Source organism: Pteropus alecto, unplaced genomic scaffold (assembly GCF_000325575.1).
Source record: "Pteropus alecto unplaced genomic scaffold, ASM32557v1 scaffold45, whole genome shotgun sequence".
In the NCBI taxonomy this organism is placed as follows: domain Eukaryota; kingdom Metazoa; phylum Chordata; class Mammalia; order Chiroptera; family Pteropodidae; genus Pteropus; species Pteropus alecto.
The window spans coordinates 32,337,068-32,354,910 of record NW_006442491.1 but is presented as its reverse complement, the minus strand read 5'-3'; the positions used below and the strand labels follow the sequence as shown (position 1 = coordinate 32,354,910).

General features: G+C 50.2%; 1 protein-coding gene across 2 annotated transcripts in view; it reads right to left on the bottom strand.

The window, feature by feature from the left end:
• Positions 1–465: 465 nt before the first annotated feature.
• The window catches only part of PTPN1 (protein tyrosine phosphatase, non-receptor type 1), a 60,557-nt gene continuing 43,179 nt past the window's right edge, over positions 466–17,843 (bottom strand). The window contains exons 4-9 of one of the 2 annotated variants that reach the window (XM_006921910.3): positions 16,102–16,200; positions 10,489–10,626; positions 6,949–7,158; positions 6,424–6,585; positions 5,822–6,042; positions 466–3,495 (exon numbers count right to left, since the gene is read on the bottom strand). In XM_006921910.3, the coding sequence (XP_006921972.1) occupies positions 3,309–3,495; positions 5,822–6,042; positions 6,424–6,585; positions 6,949–7,158; positions 10,489–10,626; positions 16,102–16,200 (1,017 nt within the window). In that variant the 3' untranslated portion in view covers positions 466–3,308. The remainder of the gene's footprint in view (positions 3,496–5,821; positions 6,043–6,423; positions 6,586–6,948; positions 7,159–10,488; positions 10,627–16,101; positions 16,201–17,843) is intronic. The other variant, XM_025040024.1, reaches the window with a different exon arrangement.

Below are 17,843 nucleotides of genomic sequence, written 5' to 3'. Positions count from 1 at the left end.
ACACACACCTGAAAAGGTATTATACCAAAACACCTCGCTTTTTTTGTTTGTTTTAATTTTTGTACAAATGGTTTCTTTCCATGGCCATTGTAAAAAATAATGACCTGCTGAGTAAATATAGGCTTAAGGCATATAGTAGAGCAGCTCCTACTTCTCTAACATACGTTTAACAAGATGGAGAGCCATCTGTTCTCCAAGGAGAGGAGGTTAAACCAGTATATCCATTTTTGAAATGCTACTATATATACACACCCAAACTACTACATACATATATAGGACTTCGAAAACAAACAGACAAGCCCAACTCAAAAATGCGTACGGCCTGGCACCTCAGCCTTATCCACACCTCACCAGGGCTCTGCAGCGCGATGCCTCAAAGTTCCCACCGAGAGTTTCTCTGCACCGGCTTCTGACACGTGAAAGGCAAAATGTGAAAATGCTGGCGAAACAGCAGCTCGTGAGCTACGGCTGCCTTTTTTTTTTTTTTTTCTTGTTAAAAAAGCCACTTGGCGTGGGGGTCTTAAGCTCCCCTCGCAGGAAAAGTCGTGAGCACCATCAGTCCCCAGGATTCAAGGGCGGGGCAGTCACGCCTCTCTCCACAAGGCCCTCCGGACTGAGACAGCGGCAGGCTGACTCTAAGGGACTGTTGTCATGCGGGCTGCTTCAAGAAGGGTGGTTTCCCACAGTCGCCTTGGCTCTGCGTCACGGTCTGCTCAAGACGAGTGTGAACTTGGGACGGTGGAGGCCGATCCCAAAGGCGTGTGTGCGGGACACCCTGCTTGCCTAAACGTCCAGAGCGTGAGGTGTGACTATGGCTTCCCATCCCCTTGGAATGTCTGAGTTACAGTGGGACCCAGCTGGACCAGGACAGGCCGGGCCTCACTAGGAAGTCACCAGAGTGTCATGCCAGGAATTAGGCAAGTATCTATTACTGGAAAACATCCTTCTATCGCTGAACGGCCATTAGCTCAGCAACAGTCTAAGGAACCACAGCCACGCAATGATCTGATCATGCAAAGGGAGACTGGACTTGTACACGGGGCACTTCAGTAAGCAGAGATCTAAGTATTTCAAGCACGTGGTATCTGATTAGGACACAAGAAGACTGAACATGCATTCTAATACACACGGGGAAAGCGGTGACCGAGAACAAGGTTCTAGCAGATAACCGGGAAGGGGAATAACTGTAATCTCTCGTCGTGTATCTTAAATATCCAAGTATTCATTATATATTATCCCACTGTTCTATAAACATATGCCCAACCTCTTCTCACATTACCCACAGTCACGAAAGAACCACCGCTTACGACCGTCCTCCTTCCTAGTATTGGTCTGAAGCAGCGGCCTCGTGGCAAAGTCTCGCGTTCCCAGCACTACCTGAGGGTTTATTATTGTACTTTCTGAGAAAGCCTTTGATGCAAGGCCGACATCGACACGTCTGAATACATTATTAGTTTAAGAAAATGCTAGTGCACTATGGATGCCTTTGGGGGAAAAAATTAAAAAAAAAATAAATATGGAGTGGAGAGGCTCACAACACGCAGTCTCCGCGGAGGGTCTGGGGGAGGGTGCTGTGTGCCACCCGCCCGGGATGCGCCAGGGCACACCAGGGGGGAGCACTGGGCCGGGCCGGCCCCTCGACTCGCGCCACCAGCATGGCTCTCTCTGTGCCACCAGCATGGCTCTCTCTGTGCCACCAGCATGGCACTCTCCTTTACTCTCCTCAAAACATGGGTTGTGGATCTGGTATTGAAGGAAGGGGAGGAGGGAAAAACTAAAAGGATAAGGGTCAGGACCAACGGCCCGGGGAGGGCGGCTTTAGTGCAGGGCAAACGTCTGTCTGGGTGGCGCTGGCTACGCTGGGCAGCGGCCCTTACCTACCACAGCATGCCGGCCAGACGAGAGCTGGCTCTGCGAGCAGAGGCGGGCAGGGGGTGGAGTGGAGTGGAGGTGAGTCAGACTATGTGTTGCTGTTGAACAGGAACTGGAATGAAACCAAACATTTTCAGATAAGCCCAGACCCACCCCGTGGAGCCGCAGGCTCGTGTACTACCCAGGCCGCCCCAGTCCCCCAGCCACTCCAGAGAAAGGGGTTTTGATTTTTAATTTTTTTTTTTTTTTTTTTTTACAATAGACCCCTTCCCAAAAATCACCCCTAGGGAAGAAACTTTACGTGTTGCCAAACCATCTGATGCATTCGAAGATGGCCGCCAGAAAAGAGGTAAAATATTGAAAATGATAAAAAAAAGTCTCGTGAGGTGATTTTCAGGACATTTTGAAGCTAATCTTCTCTCTTCTCTTTACTTTGTAATAAAAGCAACACACTTCTCATGTGTGGATTTTTACTAAAATGGCATTTACATTCCAAATCAAGTGGAAACTGCTCCTTCTGGATCTCAATGGCAGGGTGAAAAGCCGGTGGCCACCCTGTGGTGACCGCTGACCCTGAGGCAGGAGCCTTGAGGAACCCGTTTTGGAGGATGGGTGATGAGGGCAGGACATGAGCAAGATGACCGTAACGAGAAAGGGCGGATGGAGGGATGAACGCTGGAAATCCCGTGGGGACACCCTGAGCAAAAGCACAAGCCGGGTTTTGTTTTCTAGAGATGGCCTTTTGCTGTTTTTCTTCTCAAAATGGGAAAGCCAGCAGGCACTGTCCTAGCTCAGTGCACGCACAGCAGGGGAAGCGACTGAGCAAGACAGTGTCCGAAACCCTTAAACCCTCTTCTCCAGAGGACTTTACATTCCTCAAAGTGTGGGAGTCTTTCCCTGGGGAATCAAATAGAAGTCGTGTATCAGGTTATACCACCTAAGGGTATATGAAAGTTTCCTAAGTGCCTAGTCTTCCTTCGTCCCTCCCACCCCCCTGCCCCCGGAAATAACAAAAAGCTGTTTTTTATAAAGGTTAAAAACAACAATGTGTTGTAATCCTTTTTTCCAAAAACAAATGAAAAAAAAAAAAAACCCCAAGAAAAACAAACAAAAAACAAACAAACAAACAAAAAAAAACAAAGAAAAAGAAAGAAAGAAAAATGAAGAGAGAGAGATGTATTTGGCATTTTCTCTACTTACTCCTGAATAGGTTAAGGCCCTGAGATTAGACTGTTGTATTCTTGGGACCACAGGGCTCCTTAAAACCCCAGTGCATCAATCCTCAATTCTCTCTTGTTAGCCCTTCACAGTTCCAGACTTTAAAAAACTTTGATCTGTTTCTTCTGAGACTGGCTCAGATCCTTGCACAGCACTGAATGCTACCGCCAGGCTGTCGGCCAGTGCTTTCTGTACACGTGGTCTTGCCGGCACGTCCGTCAGTGAAAACATACCCTGTAGCAGAGGTACGCGCCAGCTGTGAGGACCGTGGCCATGCACATGTTGACCAGGAAGGGCTTCCAGTGAGTCAGAGCCTGGTCCTGCTCCTCCTTGGGTGGCGACGGCTCCCCCTGAGCAGGACCTGCCCCCACGACCCGCCTTCTGACTTCAGTGTCTTGACTCGTGCTGAGGAACGAGAGGGGCAGAGAGGGGTTACTCATTCTGGGGAAAACAATGGCAAGGAAGTTATTACCGCGGGAGGAATTCTAGGAAAAAAGGAGCCACGTGTAAAGAGAGCCTGGCGATGCTGACACGGGCCTGAGGCCTGCGTGTCACTGCCACCCCACCGCCTAGGGGCCCGGGTGGCCCTCGCAGCCACCGCAGGGTTCTGGAGGCCTGTGGACTCCCGAGCGATGGAAGATAGGTGAGGGTCCGAGGAGAAATGCAGCCGCAGGTGCACAGACAGCTGCTAACTGCCCTGGGCCCGCAGCCTGCACAGCATTGCCCCGCAGATCGGCGAAGGCGATGGTGTGACCCACAAGCCTCCGCTTCCTCTCTGGGCACCCCGACAGGTGCTGATACTTGGGCCCTCGTTGCTGCCCACGGGAAGACACACGCATTCCCACTGAGCCTCCTCCACCCTGTCCGAGGCCCGAGTCCCCAGCACCGACGCAACTCGACCAGGGGGACCTTTTGCCAGGTGTCCTGTGTGCGGTCCACCAGCTACCTCCACAGTGGTGAGCCAGAGAGACCCAGTGGGGACAACGTGCAGTGTCCTCGCGCCAGGGCTGTCTCAGGAGAAACCAGCAGAGGCCCATGAGCCCATGAGGAGCCAGGCCCTTCTTCTCCCTTTCCACCTCTGCCTCCTCCAAGGAGGCCCTGGCCACAGGCAGTCCGGTCTCACTCGTGCACCCGCAGCCTTTCCACCAAGCGGCATCTTGGGACTGGCAGGGCTGCCTGAGGCACCACCTCCCCAGGAGACGGGGTGGCCACACGAAGCACCTGATTTCCAGCGCCCGCCCTGCGAGGCCCTGGCTGCAGGGCCGAGGCCTGTGTGCACGCGGGCTCCCGCTGCTGTCCAGCGGCACTTACGCTGCTCTTGGTGCAACTCTATTTTTTTCTGAAACTCTGGCTTTTAGCTTCCCGAATCCTACTCCCCACCTTCATACACAGAATATGAAAGACACAAGTCCCAATGAATGAAGAAACCAGAACACATGGCACGAATGAGACACAAGTCATTTGCAGTTCCTTTTCTCACGCCCTTGGCTGTCTGTGAGCCCTCGGACGGAGCACACTGGCCCACCCTGACGACGCTGACAGGGGCCCTGGGAAGGCAGGCACAGTCTTGTGGAGCGGCGGTCACTGAGCTGTTGTTCCGCATATCAAATGGCACCTGCTCTGGGAGGGCCCACTGGACAAGTGGTGTTCCTGCAATAAGGACCAGCTGCATGAAGGCCCCTGGGGACTCAGGTTCACGGGTCAGGACTCGGGCCTGACAATCAGCCTTTAGGAAGGTGCTCGGGTGAGATTCTAATGCTTAATTTCGCCAGCGGACCCCCTGCGGTGCACACGGCCTGCAACTTGCTTTCTCAGGAACTGCCACATCAGTGCAGCCAGGTCCCCCCGTTTTAACAGTTGCAGAGCATCCCCACACAGATGTAAAACAGGATTTATCTAATTTCTCACCTCTGCCTGAACACCTCTGAACGCTGAGAAGTGCTGTGGGCTAATTTCCTATATGCATACAAATAGGAGGTCGAAATGTGCAGTCATCTTAAACTGCTCTCCAAAAACCAGGTACTAAGGGCACCGCCTCCACAGTCTCAGGCTTGAGCTAACTCTCATTCATTCTTCAAGCTTCCACAGTGCCACCTCCTGCAGGCAGCCTTCCTTGACCACCCAGGGAGGGCTGAGTGTCTCTTCTGTAAGGCTGGACACCTCAGCGTACACCTCATCACATCAATGTCCACAGGCTCCCACTACAATCTGCCGTCCCCTTCCCAACAAGATGGTCTAGAACACAGACCAGGAGATAACAAACATATTGTTATCTCAGTATTTCGCATGTATCGATAGGTACTCGATAATCTTTGTTAAACTGTAAAGAAGCAAAATGGCAATCGATTTAATCAAGACTACGTGAAAAGGTTTAAATTCCCAAAGGGACCATTTTGGAGGCTGAAGGTACGTGGTCAAGCCTGGACATCACATTACTGGACTGGCCAGAAGCTGGAGAGAAAGGCACTGTCATCATCATTGGGCAAGAAGACCTGACTACCAGTAATCTGAACTCCTGATTCCAATGAGCACCACAAGGTGGTGCTAGAATCCCACTGAAGTCTCACTTCCCAGGGCTGACCCCTGACCAAGTACCCGGGCTCCTCCAGCCAGGGCAGGAGGAGCCCCATGCCCCAAGAGGGGGCTGCATCCACAAGGTTTCAATATCAACAAGTGTGTCTAAAACAGGTCATTTCTCCCCACCCCAATATGCCAGGCCCTTTCACATTACCGTTCCATGCAGGGGACACTTAAGGGTGTTATGGTTTCTTCCTTGATGGGGCCATCTTCTTTATCTTCCTCAGACTCATCCTTTACCCACTGGTGGTTTGGAAAGAATTCCTTGCATTTCCCATTGTGTGGCTCCAGGATTCGTTTGGGTGGCCGGGGAGGTGGGGGGACATGCTCAGGTGGGGGCTCCAGGTCCTCGTGGGAGAGCTCCTTCCATTGCTCCTGGAAAAAGCAGCAAGACGAAGTCCCATGAGTGCTCACGTCTGGCTAATCTGTCAGGAAATCTCTCCTTTCAGGGAGCAGAGGTGATGGCTTGGTGAGGAGCTCTCTCTGCTTCTCGGGTCTCCAGACATGAATTTGAAAGATGAATGCTTTTGAAAATAAAATCTACTTTCTCTATTCATGTTCTCTATGTGAGCGTTTCGAAGGCCGAAGAAATTGGAAGCTGGTAAACATCCCCACGACTTTTCGGCTATTGAAACATGAAGGACAGCTATTCACTCTGACACGTGACAGCGCTCGAACTTTCATAACCGACGGCCCCCATCTTCAGACAAAAATTGAAAATCCACACACCTGGATCAAAACGAAAGCAATGCTCACCTGCACTGAAGAGTCTCCCATGATGAATTTGGCACCTTCGATCACAGCTAGGTAGGAGAAACGGAGCTGGTCTGCTGTCTGGATCAGTCCCATTCGAAATTTCCTCATTTCTAACAGGACTTTCTTGATATCGACAGAAGAAGGGTCTTTCCTCTTGTCCATCTGAAAGCCAGAAAGAGACACAATTCAGCCGGCCCTGACTCTCCGTGCCTGCTCAGGAAAAAAAACACAATGGGGAAGGCAGAATTCTAGAAAATGTGAGCAAATGCAGCAAAATCGGAAACACTTGAGCACAGGGGAAAGAATGAGACGGGGATTCTCTGGATCTTCCTGGATTATACTTTAAAATTAAGAACATCCCTTCGAACAAAGCTTTGGGGATGAAGCTATTTTCATGGGAGGGAAGTTGTTAAAAAGTGAAGATCAGAGCTCGTTTTCTGCAGAGATAATACCAGAGATACCAGGCCAGAGGAGAGCTTTACATGTGGCCCCGTCTCTTCCTGGGGTCTCCAGGGGCCTCCTTACCAGCAAGAGACAGGTGTCGGCCAGACAGAAGGTCCCCGACCTGCCGATGCCAGCGCTGCAGTGTACCACGATGGGGCCATGCTCCCGGCTGAGTGACCCCGACTCGCGGACTTTGAAAAGAAAGTTCAGGAAAGAGGCTGGAGATTCGGGGACTCCAAAGTCAGGCCACGTGGTATAGTGGAAATGTAAGATCTCTCGAGTTTCTTTAGACTGAAAGAGAAAAATACTCATGGCGATTCTAAGATAATCATTTGTACGGAAATCATGAACTCCAAGCGCGCGAAGTGCCTTTCCACACATGCACCCTAAGAGCAGCTTTAATTCTCAGATCTGCCAAAGGCCGTGCACTCAGTCCACAAATACCAGGCACCGAGGTGCCAGGCGGCCCTGTGCTCGACCCCAGACTGCAGGCTGCTCCTGCTCTGACGTCACTTCCGGTAAGATGGAACAGTCTCGCCCACCTCTTTCTCCAATGTCCCTCTCACCTCTGCTCTCTTTATGGTTACAACGGATTTCTCTCTGCCCCACGATGCTGCTGCACTGCCACCCATAATCTTGTCATAAAGCTTTCACGTGAAACAGTGAAAATGTAACTGCGCGTGTGGCACCAGCTTCAGGTAACTCAGGGCTTCACAAGGGTTGTCATTTTAGAGAAAAAAGTAACCGACTCAGTCTCCAAAGACTGAAGGTTGCCACATGGGGCTCAATATTCGGCTGAACAGATGGTCCCCAAACGTGTACTTCGTTTCAGCACTGAGCACATCAGCACTGAGCACATCAGCACTGAGCACATCAGCTCGCTGAGTTCTCACACCAACCCTTCAAGGCGTGTATTCCCATTTTCCAGATTAGGAGACTGGGGCTCAGGGGCCGACCTGCCATTCGGTGGGGGAGCAGGAGCTTCAATCTGACTTTGTCTGACTCCAGAGCCTGTGTCCAGAGCCTGTTGCAAGCAACGTTTGAAAGGGGGACCCTGGCCCGGTCTGCTCCCAGAGAGGCAGAAAGAATGGTGTCTGGTGCCGTATCCACTTCTGCTCCTTCTCTGAACCATGAGAGTCCGCTCCTGAAGTGGACACTTGGTCTCCAGCAACTATGATCGAAATGTAGTTCCCATAGGGAGGAGAGCACTCGCGGTCTTTACTGAGTTAAGGACACACAGTGCACGGGAACCAGTCACGGGGTGAGCAAGGCCTGCAAGCCTTGCTAAAGTGGGCACAGGAACAAGGTTGGAAGATAAGGAGCCAGGCCAGCCTTGAGCGTCTCCTGCTGTGCTGTGCTAAGGGCCAAGGCAGTGCCTCGGTCACCTGGAGAGTGGCTGGTGGAGAAACGTTTTGGGCCAGAGACCCACTTACGACACTGTCCTCCTACATCGTGCCAGGCACGATGAAGTAAAGACGGCACACTCGCCTTCCCAGAGCTTACAACTTCGTTATAACCACCTTCCCTGACCCCGGTGTGATGGAAACGTGTGAAAGGGCCTTCGATAAACGCCAACGACCCAACACCAGAAAATACACATATTCATCCCTGCACCAGCTATTACTGTGACATACGCTGGGATCCTTCCACAGAACCGGGAGAAAGCTGCCTGTGACTTCGGGATAATTTATAGAATTATACTAGGCAATTCCGTTCTTTCCTCCCTAAAAACTATTTCCTAATACTTTTAATGGCTTAAAAGAGAAATGCCTTTCCATTTTTTATTTTTTTTTGGAAAGAAAAGCACTTAAAATGTATTTTAATGTATTTTAAAAACTGAGTAAGAAGAAAACATGCCAAAAATAAATTTTCTTTTAATCCTGAAGAAGGTGTGGGTTATCTCCTGTTTAAAACCTCCCTCATGCGTGCCCATCTCTTTCTCAAAGAATTCATTTTAGACCTGTGCTTGAACGGATAAATACACATGTCTGAGAATTGGTTTTTTAAAAGTGAAGTCTGTTAGGCAAACAGATCCTACAAATGTTAAGGTGTCTGAGCAGCAGTATCTGCTCCGCCGCCCAGTACGAACCTCTTCTGCTCGGTCCAAATTCCGTTTCCCTCAACAAAGAGGGGAAATATTCTCCAGAGTTTACCAGAAGTCACTCTTAATATGTCAGGCTTGCCAATGCTAAAAAGCATTTAAAAAAAAAAAGGCTACTACATAATTCTCCAGGCACATTCCAACCCGCTGCCAACATGATTCCTGAAAATCCTCCATCAAACCCCTCCATAAATCACTCCCTTAGAGCCTCCGTGCTTGGCTACGGCCGGCCCCACGGCTCCAGCGTTCTCACTCACTTACTCACACACACACACACACTCTCTCTCTCTCTCTCTCTCTCTCTCACTCACACACACTCACACACACACACACAGCACTCGGATAGACTGCACTGCTGCATTCCTTAAAAGCCACACAATTTTAACCTGTTCTCTACATGGCAGTAACCTGTGCTAAGTTCTAGATCTTACTTCGGCCAGTAATTCAACAACAGAAGTCATGATGGCCATAAAACACCCGAGACACGAATGTCACTCAGAAGCAGGTCCTTACACTTCGACACAGCCCCAAGAGTCCCAATCCGCAGGATCATATCATCGCCGCACCTTTACTTCGGGCCGGTCACCTGTGCTGCTCCTCGAATAATCCCGCGTGACTTCGACCCCACGGTACTGCTAACCCTTCCCAAGCACGTGCCCTGGGCCTGGTGCCGCTCGACACTTCACATATTACCTCTTCCACCCTGACCGAAGAGGAAACAGACAGCGTGGGTCGTGATGCCCCTTGCCCAAAGTCTGGCAGTTCGATACAGCAGGCCAGGATCGAGCCCAGGAACTCTAGTTCCAGAGGGCGGTGGCTGACCATCGTGTCTGAGGGTGTCCCCAGGAGCTACCTTGAGCTCCCTCCACTGTCTCTGGTACTAGCAGGGGCTCTCATCCTCAGAGTGACGGCTCCAGGTGAGTGATCTAGAATCCCCACGCCTGGGCCTTCTGTGGAGCTGTTCCTTAGCACAGTGCCTTGCCACGTTCCAAGACCATCTTTTAACGATAGCCAGCAAACGGTGTCATAAATTCTTCCCACGACAAATAAACCCAAGACCTCACCTAGAAACCTTACATTGGCTATGGAACCGGGGTCAGCCTAGAAGGGCCCTCCTTCCCTCCGCTTCAGACGAAAGAAGCTGTGGGCCATCAAAGAAGGCGCATGCTCTGCAGGCACGCAACATGCAGGATGCCCCTTCCGATCCCTCTGCAGTTGCGAAGGCAGGAGCAGGTTGGTTTTAGATGAGAAACTCCCTTCTTTAAAGAAGGTGTGTTAACTAGTGCTAAAGTTTAGAGAGAGAGCTCTGTGGAGAAGGAGGCACCCAAGATCCTCTTCTTGACCCGCAGGCACCCGGTCACCTGGTAAGGAAGCAGGTAAGCGCTGCTCACCCGAGCGCCAAACCAAGCCTTGCTCAGAGTATGCAAAATCCAGAAAAATTGGTGTTAGGTACTATCATCCAAGGGAAAAGACACCTCAACCAGCGACCGTCAGGGTACGTAAGAGTATGCCATACTTACTGAAAGGTTTTCCAATTCTAGTTGTCGTACTGTATAATATGACTTAATATCTTCGGAGACCAATGTTAATTTCAAATTTGTGTCTTCAAAGACCATTTCTTTTTCTTCTTTTTGTGGCCAGTACTGCGCACATTTTAACTAGGGGAGAAAATAACACTGAATTATTATGAGTACTGACGACAGGTCAGAGTACCTTCTACGTGCTTTACGATAATGCAGAAGCCTGGGGTTTTCCGACCTTGGAAGCCGCCGTTGGCATAACCTGCCTGGCCTGTAAAGATCCAGCCAGGGTGCAGATTTCCAAACCCAGCAGCACCCCGGTAATCCGTACAATGGGGTGTTTCATGGGTCTGATCCTTTCCCCCTATCATCTCTGAGGTGGAGCCAGACTGCGGGAAAGGTTTAGTCCCTCAGAGACCACTTTATGTAGCCATTTCAAAGATTGTCAAAAACCTGATTGGTGGTGTTGGCTTAGACTCCTTACCCTGGGGAAAACACGAGGCTCACTGAAAACGAGACTAGAAGAGACTCCACGTGAAAACAATCAGATGAAAACAATTTAGAGCAGGCCTGGACAGGGGCTCCGCCGAGGCCCAGGGGCACCCATGGCCTCATCCTGTCCCCCCTCCCCCATCCAAGTTTGCCTCAGTTCAGAAGAACACTTTTGATGCTCTAGTTTAACAATTTCAGAAACTACTTGATGGTCTTGATTTAACTGTAACATTAACTTTTTCTTTAAAGCAAGCAAACCCAAAGGCTTAGTTTCGTTTAGAGTTTAAGAAAAAGAATTCGACTCAAATTTCGTGGCATACTTTACTTGAGCTAAATTTCTACGTGTTACCTGCCATTTCTGCCTGCTGATAACCATTCTGGACAAAAACAGCAGGCGGACGGGGGCCAAGTGCGCGGCCTGAGAGCCAGAGGACTGACAATGAGCCTCGACAGAGGGACCCCCAAAGATGGTATGGCTTCCACGGAATGAAACATCAGTGTGTGCAAACAGCCGTTTGGGAAATGGTACGAATTCAAGACAACTTGTAATTCGACACGCATTCGCTCCCTCAGCACCTCCTCTGAGGCAAAGGATGATGTATTTAAAATGCCACAGGAGGTGGAGGGTGGCCTGTCTGTCAGGAGAGACTGTTTTTATGCCCGGCAGTGACAAGCTGGCCCGAGGAACTGCGAGGAGGGACCGCTGTGGCCGTGCCATGGGAATGCAGAAGGTACATGCTTCAGGCCGGCTGATGTTATGCGAACGGGATCAGAGAAAGCTCGAAGGAAGAAGCAGCCTCTGATAGTCATGTCTAGAAGAACGACTGGGACTTCATAGGTGGGGACTACCAAGCCCGTCTCAGAGGGGCAGCGGGAGATGGGCCCCTGGGGCCGAGACACAGTGGCTCTGGCAGCGAGCCTGGGAACCTGCAGCATCACCTGCACAACGAGGCACCAGGAAGCTCTTATGGAGGGTGCAGATGGAAGCAGGTGCCCTCTGGTCCTGCTCTGCTGAAGCTGCCCGCTGCCCAAAAAACAAAACAAAACAAAGACAGACTCATCAAGAAACACCAGCATGTGATGCCAACACAGCATCGAACTTCATGAGACCCAAAAAAGATGGCTAATAGGGCTTCCTAAACAGCCCTATTTGAAAGTTTTAGCCAGTTTCATCCACGTCACCCACAGACGAACTGCCGAAGACAAACCTCCGGAATGGGGCCACTCTGTCAGTATCGCGGCAATTCTGCCACTCAGGACACAGAAGCATCAACGACATGGTAAGATTCCACACTTAGCCAAAGGAGGTGGGGTGGCTGAAAGCAAGACTTTGGAAGACCTTTAAAGGATGCATTTATTCCCACGTGTCAAGTCATTAAACCTGTGTAATTCTTTAAGACCCCAGAAACAAAGAGACTGCCCGCATAGGTTCAAAACCACGTGTGCTGGAGTGGGACACTCAACCAGCAAGCAGAGAGAGGCTGGGGCAAAGCAGAGATGCAGAGAATGCAGAGAATGGCCAGTTGTCACCCAAGAAGAGGCCAGTGTTTTCATAGCTGATGGGCAGGGAAAATGAGTCTTTTAAATCCCACCTCTACAAAGCAAGCACTCACTTTCAAAACTGAATATAAAGTCTAATAAATCTGTGTAATCTGGATAAAGACCAAGACTTTGGAACTCGACAGCTGAGGAATTCTGGTAATGTTAAGTGTCAATCAACCAGTGTTTACTTTCAAGAATTTAGACTTCTACTGTAACATGCCATGCTCTGCTCTGTCATTTCCTGTAGATATTTTCGTTTCAAACACACAAAACAAAACAAAAAAATAAGCACAAGATCACTACTTCCTGTTATCCTATTAAATTGACATGTACTGACCCGAAAAGATTTATTTTACTAGAAAACAGTCCTTCACCAGGATTCAAACTGAGGCATGTCTTGGGTGGGTACCAAGCAGCAATGTGGCACTGTTGTCATAGTTGCCATAACTGCCATGAAGGTAGATGTGAGAGAGAAGGCCTCGGGACCTTCTAAAGCAAATGACTAGGCAATCTTAAGAACAATCTATGAAAGTCACCTAAGTGACCCTGCGATGGGAGATCTGGCTTTCCCAAGGAGTGATGAACACAGAACTAAGTAGATTATAAGAGAGATGGACGAGGCCTATGGCACCTACGATACAAAATCCAGAGTCTCAAGCACAAAAGCACCTGAACTCAAAGAGCATCTTTAGTAGGGACTTCGGGAGAGTTTCCCTAGAATAGCCAGGGAAACTTGCCTCATTTACTTCCCCTGCCTGAACGACGACCCCCCCTACCCTTACACACATAACGCATTCTACGTGGACACGCCTAAAGTTAATGTGGAAATCAAACCAATGGGTCTTTGGCCATTTGGATGGCCACAGTCTAACACATGCAATCATTTTCTGCACAACTGTTTTCCAGGAAGTATGAGGTCCCAATGAAAGGTGACAGGCAGGTCTGCCAAAAATAAGAGGGGAACATCTTACACTACGCGGTGAAGGAAGGAAACCAGAAAACGAACACGTATGAAATGGGAAAGCTCTGCAAGCTGGTTTTCATCATGGGCTGTATGGATGGTTTCTAACTAGATTAGCTCAGCACATAAACCACTGCAACTTCTTACAATTTTTCCCGGTCAGTTCTTATAAGGGTGATAATGTCGATGACGAACTGAAAATGTCAAACCATATGTGGCTTTTCATGCCAATTTTTATGCCCAAATGACCCCGAGTGAAAAAAAATAGGTGTAAAAGAAACAGGGACTACTGTCCCATTATCGCAGTGAACTATAGCAAAACCTGCCAGCCACGCATCTTGATGGCCAACACAGCAACCGAGGGGAAAGGCCACTACGGTGGATCTCTGGACCATTCACCGTCAGTGGGAGACAACTACGAGCAAGGCCTGGTGACAAGCATGTAACGACAGCGCTCCTTGTCCTGTGACAACAGCAGCTAAAACAAACCGTGTACAAATGACAGAGGTTTTTATCTGAACTTTTAGCAACCAAAAAATAAAACGCAAATGCTACCGTATCTGATGAGTTTTGAATAAATAAGTCTTGATTTCAAACTCCCAACCCTTAACACCATCTAGAACAGCGGATTTCCACCAGCGACAATTCTGCCTCCCAGAGGACACTGGACAATGTCTGGAGACATTTTTGGTTGCCACAGCTGGGGGCAGAAATGCTACTGGCATCTAGCGGGTCGAGACCAGGATGTGCTAAAATCCTCGCCTGCACAGGGCGGGCCCACCACAGAGAATGAGCCGGCCCGAAGGGCAGCGGCGCCCGGGCCGAAAGACCCTGAACGCTGACCCGTGCTGAACGCCCTCACAGGCCACCAGTTTTCACTTTCCCTTGTGGAATGTGAGCTGTGGGAACCTAATGTTTTGATTCTTTATTCCAAATTGGTGACGAGAGTGGTGACAGGCGGGGGTTTGCTTCATGTCTGCAAACTTCACATTTCACTGATCAAGCCACTGAAGTAGAAAAATTAAAAACCACTTTCGATGAAAAAATTTTTTTCTAAGAAGCATTATTTTATCAACTGAACACTCAGGTAAGCGCTTTATTATTGAGCAAGTAAGTACTTTCCTTTAAGAGAAGAGGACAGAGGCAAAATAATGCATGGATTTAAATGTGCTGTGGTAAGAGGGACTGTTTGCTGTAACCGAGACCGTTTCTTTTGTGGGGAGCAAAGGGGCTTTGTGGTGGATGCCTCCCGTTTTCACTGCTCCAGTTCCCTTTGATGCGCTACTTCTTTGCACTTTATTTTTACCCCCTAGGGCCATGACTGTGCTTTCTTTGGAGGGGTGGCTTCTCCAGAGCCCTCATATTCTTCTGGCAAGCCATGTCTGCGTCCCAAGGTGGCCCGGACAGCTGTGGGAGCAGTGACCAGCCAAGCTTCAGCGAGCACAGTGCCAGAACCTTGCCAGGCCTGGGCACGCCCGGTTCTCTGGGTCCTGGGCCACACGTTCCCATGATCCTCAGCTCACCTCCTCCCAGGGCCTCACCTATGCGGCTGGAGAGTCCCAGATGTGCCGGCGGTGTCGAGAGAAGAGGGAAGGGCCCAGGCAGCGGGGATATGGCACCTATTCATGATGTTGAATACCACACTTGTGACAGGCACATGCACAGCCTTACATGGGAGACAGGCCTTTGACAGGCCACCCAGCAGCGTGAGCCATGTAGGGGGGAGGGAGGGCACAAGCCTGGCTGACCGAAGGGAAGCCATCTGAGGACACCCAGGAGCGGGGTGAGGGTGTGCACTGTGATTCAGAGAACATGGCAAGATGGCAAGAAACTTAAAAAAAAGAAGTCTGGAGTTGGAAGTTGGAGAGAGTGGTCCAGGTTAACTGGGACCCAGCCACACTCGGTCCTGCAGCCACATTAACATATTACTGGGAGGCAGGAAGAGCCTTAGACGGGTTTTCAGCTGGGAAGAAGTGTGGTGAGACTGCGTTTGGAAAGATCATTCTAGATGCAGGGTCAGAAGAGAAGAGAGCAAGTTGAAAGGCGGGGGATGGCCCGAACAAATACACACCTCTAGTCCATGTACTACCCCAAGGCTGTTTTAACAGTTGCAAAGGACTTGGAAGAAAGGATGACACAAATCCTGAAGTAGATGCACAAGCAGACAACATCCACACCGAAGAGTATGGCCAGGAGCCAAGTGGCTGGGATTTTTCAGAGGCAAAACCAGACTCCAGCTGCTCCCACGGCCGGAAAAGCCGATATGATGATGATACCGTAGACACTGGCTTTTCAAAAGAAAGTCTGCTTACACAGCTCCGTGATGCATAGAAAACTATGCTTACACAGCAGTGCAGGCACCACGGGTGACGGTGAAGCGGGGCGCACCCACCAAACTCGCGGTGGGGTGTGGCGGTGCAAGGGCGCTCTTACTAATTGCCCCATTTTTAAATTCATTTACTTATCTGACTTGTTTACAATAAACAGGTATTTATATATCGCTTAATTTTTTTTTTTTTCTAATAAAAAAGACACCACGTAAAAGAAATAGTAAAGCAATGCAAAGAAATAAACTTAGACAACAATGGCACGCTCGGAGAGAGCAACACTCTACTTACCGATCCTTTCTCCATCACTCGGTTGAGCATGACCACGCCCCTGCTCTTCTGCTCCCATACCATCTCCCAGAAGTGGCCGCACGTATTAGGCAAAGGGCCCTGCAAACACACAACCCACAAAGTGCATGCCATTTGCATATAAACATTCTCCAGTGCAAACTCATCCCTGGCGGTCAGCGGATGACAGTGCCCTGAGGCAGAGTGGTGGCAGAGGCTGGACAGAGACCCACCTCTCCCTGCCTAGTGGTCAGGAACCACAGTTCTGTCTTCTAACATGTGGTGAAAGGTCATTTCTGCCTCTCTGGGCTGACCAACAGGGGCGAGAAAATGCTGATTCCGCTGTCTGGTTTGGGCCAGCTGGCTGAGGGGCTCCGCTGGGATCCATCCCTAAGGGTGGGTGGAATATGGGACAAAACTACTGGGTGAAATGACAGGCAGCATGAGGACGTGATCAACAGTGAGCTTCTGGCTGTTGAGTCCCAGCTCCCATCATTTGTGTGTGTGACCATGGACAAGTGACGTTACCTCTCCATGCCTGTTTCTCTACCTATCTCACCTGACTAATCAGAGCACCTTGAGTTTGTCTCAATGTTTAGTACGGCCTGGCGGGGACATCACCTAACACCCCCACGTCAGAGCGTGTCATCTCTGGCCAGCACCAGAATGGTTTCCATTCTCAACTATCTTCACCCAAACTCTTGCCCTTTACACGTGTTCCCTGCGAGTCTCACCACACCTTCCTCGCCCACGCGAACCCCCAATGCCCTCTCACTTTCGCCTGGAACTCACCCCCGGACTTGCTGCCTGAACCAGAAAGTCCGCAATCCACGCGTGCGCTGTGGGACCCAGACGACAGAGACGCCATGTGCGACCCTTTCCCTCGACTAATCGAAAATGGCTCGGGGAAGGCGGGCATCCCGTGGCCTCCTGGCTGGCCACCTGGGCCTTTCATCCTCTGACCTGGGCATGAGGACTCCATCACCAGGTCTTCCTCAGCTGCAGCTCTCTGGGGCGCCTGTCAGTTACTAGCCTGTCACCTTCCCTACCTCCCAATGTCACCCCAGCTCAGAATGGGTCACAGGGATTAAAAATCACAGAAAGTCTGGAAGGATACACACCAAACTCAGCCGACACTTCACGGGGGAGGTGAAGGCGAGCACCTCTGACACTGTTCTCCACACCCCTATGCGTCTGGTGGTCAGACAGGACCAGAGGCTTGTGTTACTTGCATAAGGAACAATGAAAATAAAAAATGAGCAGGGTTTTCTTGCTTTTGTGGCTTAGAAAATGTTTCAGTCATACTATCCAGGAGTGTAACTTTGGGGTTAGGCTGCTTTCATCCCTTTTGCGAGTCCCAGGGCAAAGGGAGACGGTGTCAGCCCCTAGATACATCTGTGATATCACTTGACAAAACAAAACTTCAGATGTGCCAAGTAACTGCTAGGGTGTGGGGGTGGGGAGGGCAGGGTGCAAAAGCTTCCACGCTGATTTCCTAATGCTTCGTTTCACTTTACGCACCCTATCCATCTACGCTTTGGGCTTCCGGACCCCACGCCAAAGTTGAATGGCTGAAATCAGGAAGTAAGACTTGACTTGCTCTAAAAAGAGAAGTTCCTAGGAAGCCACTCTTGCCTCCACCTCTTCCCACCAACTCGCCCCGACCAGGGATCTCCCTCCTTATCGCCCCACCCCAATCCGCCCCACCCATCCCGCAAGTGCTGGGAGGACCATGGGCTGAGGGC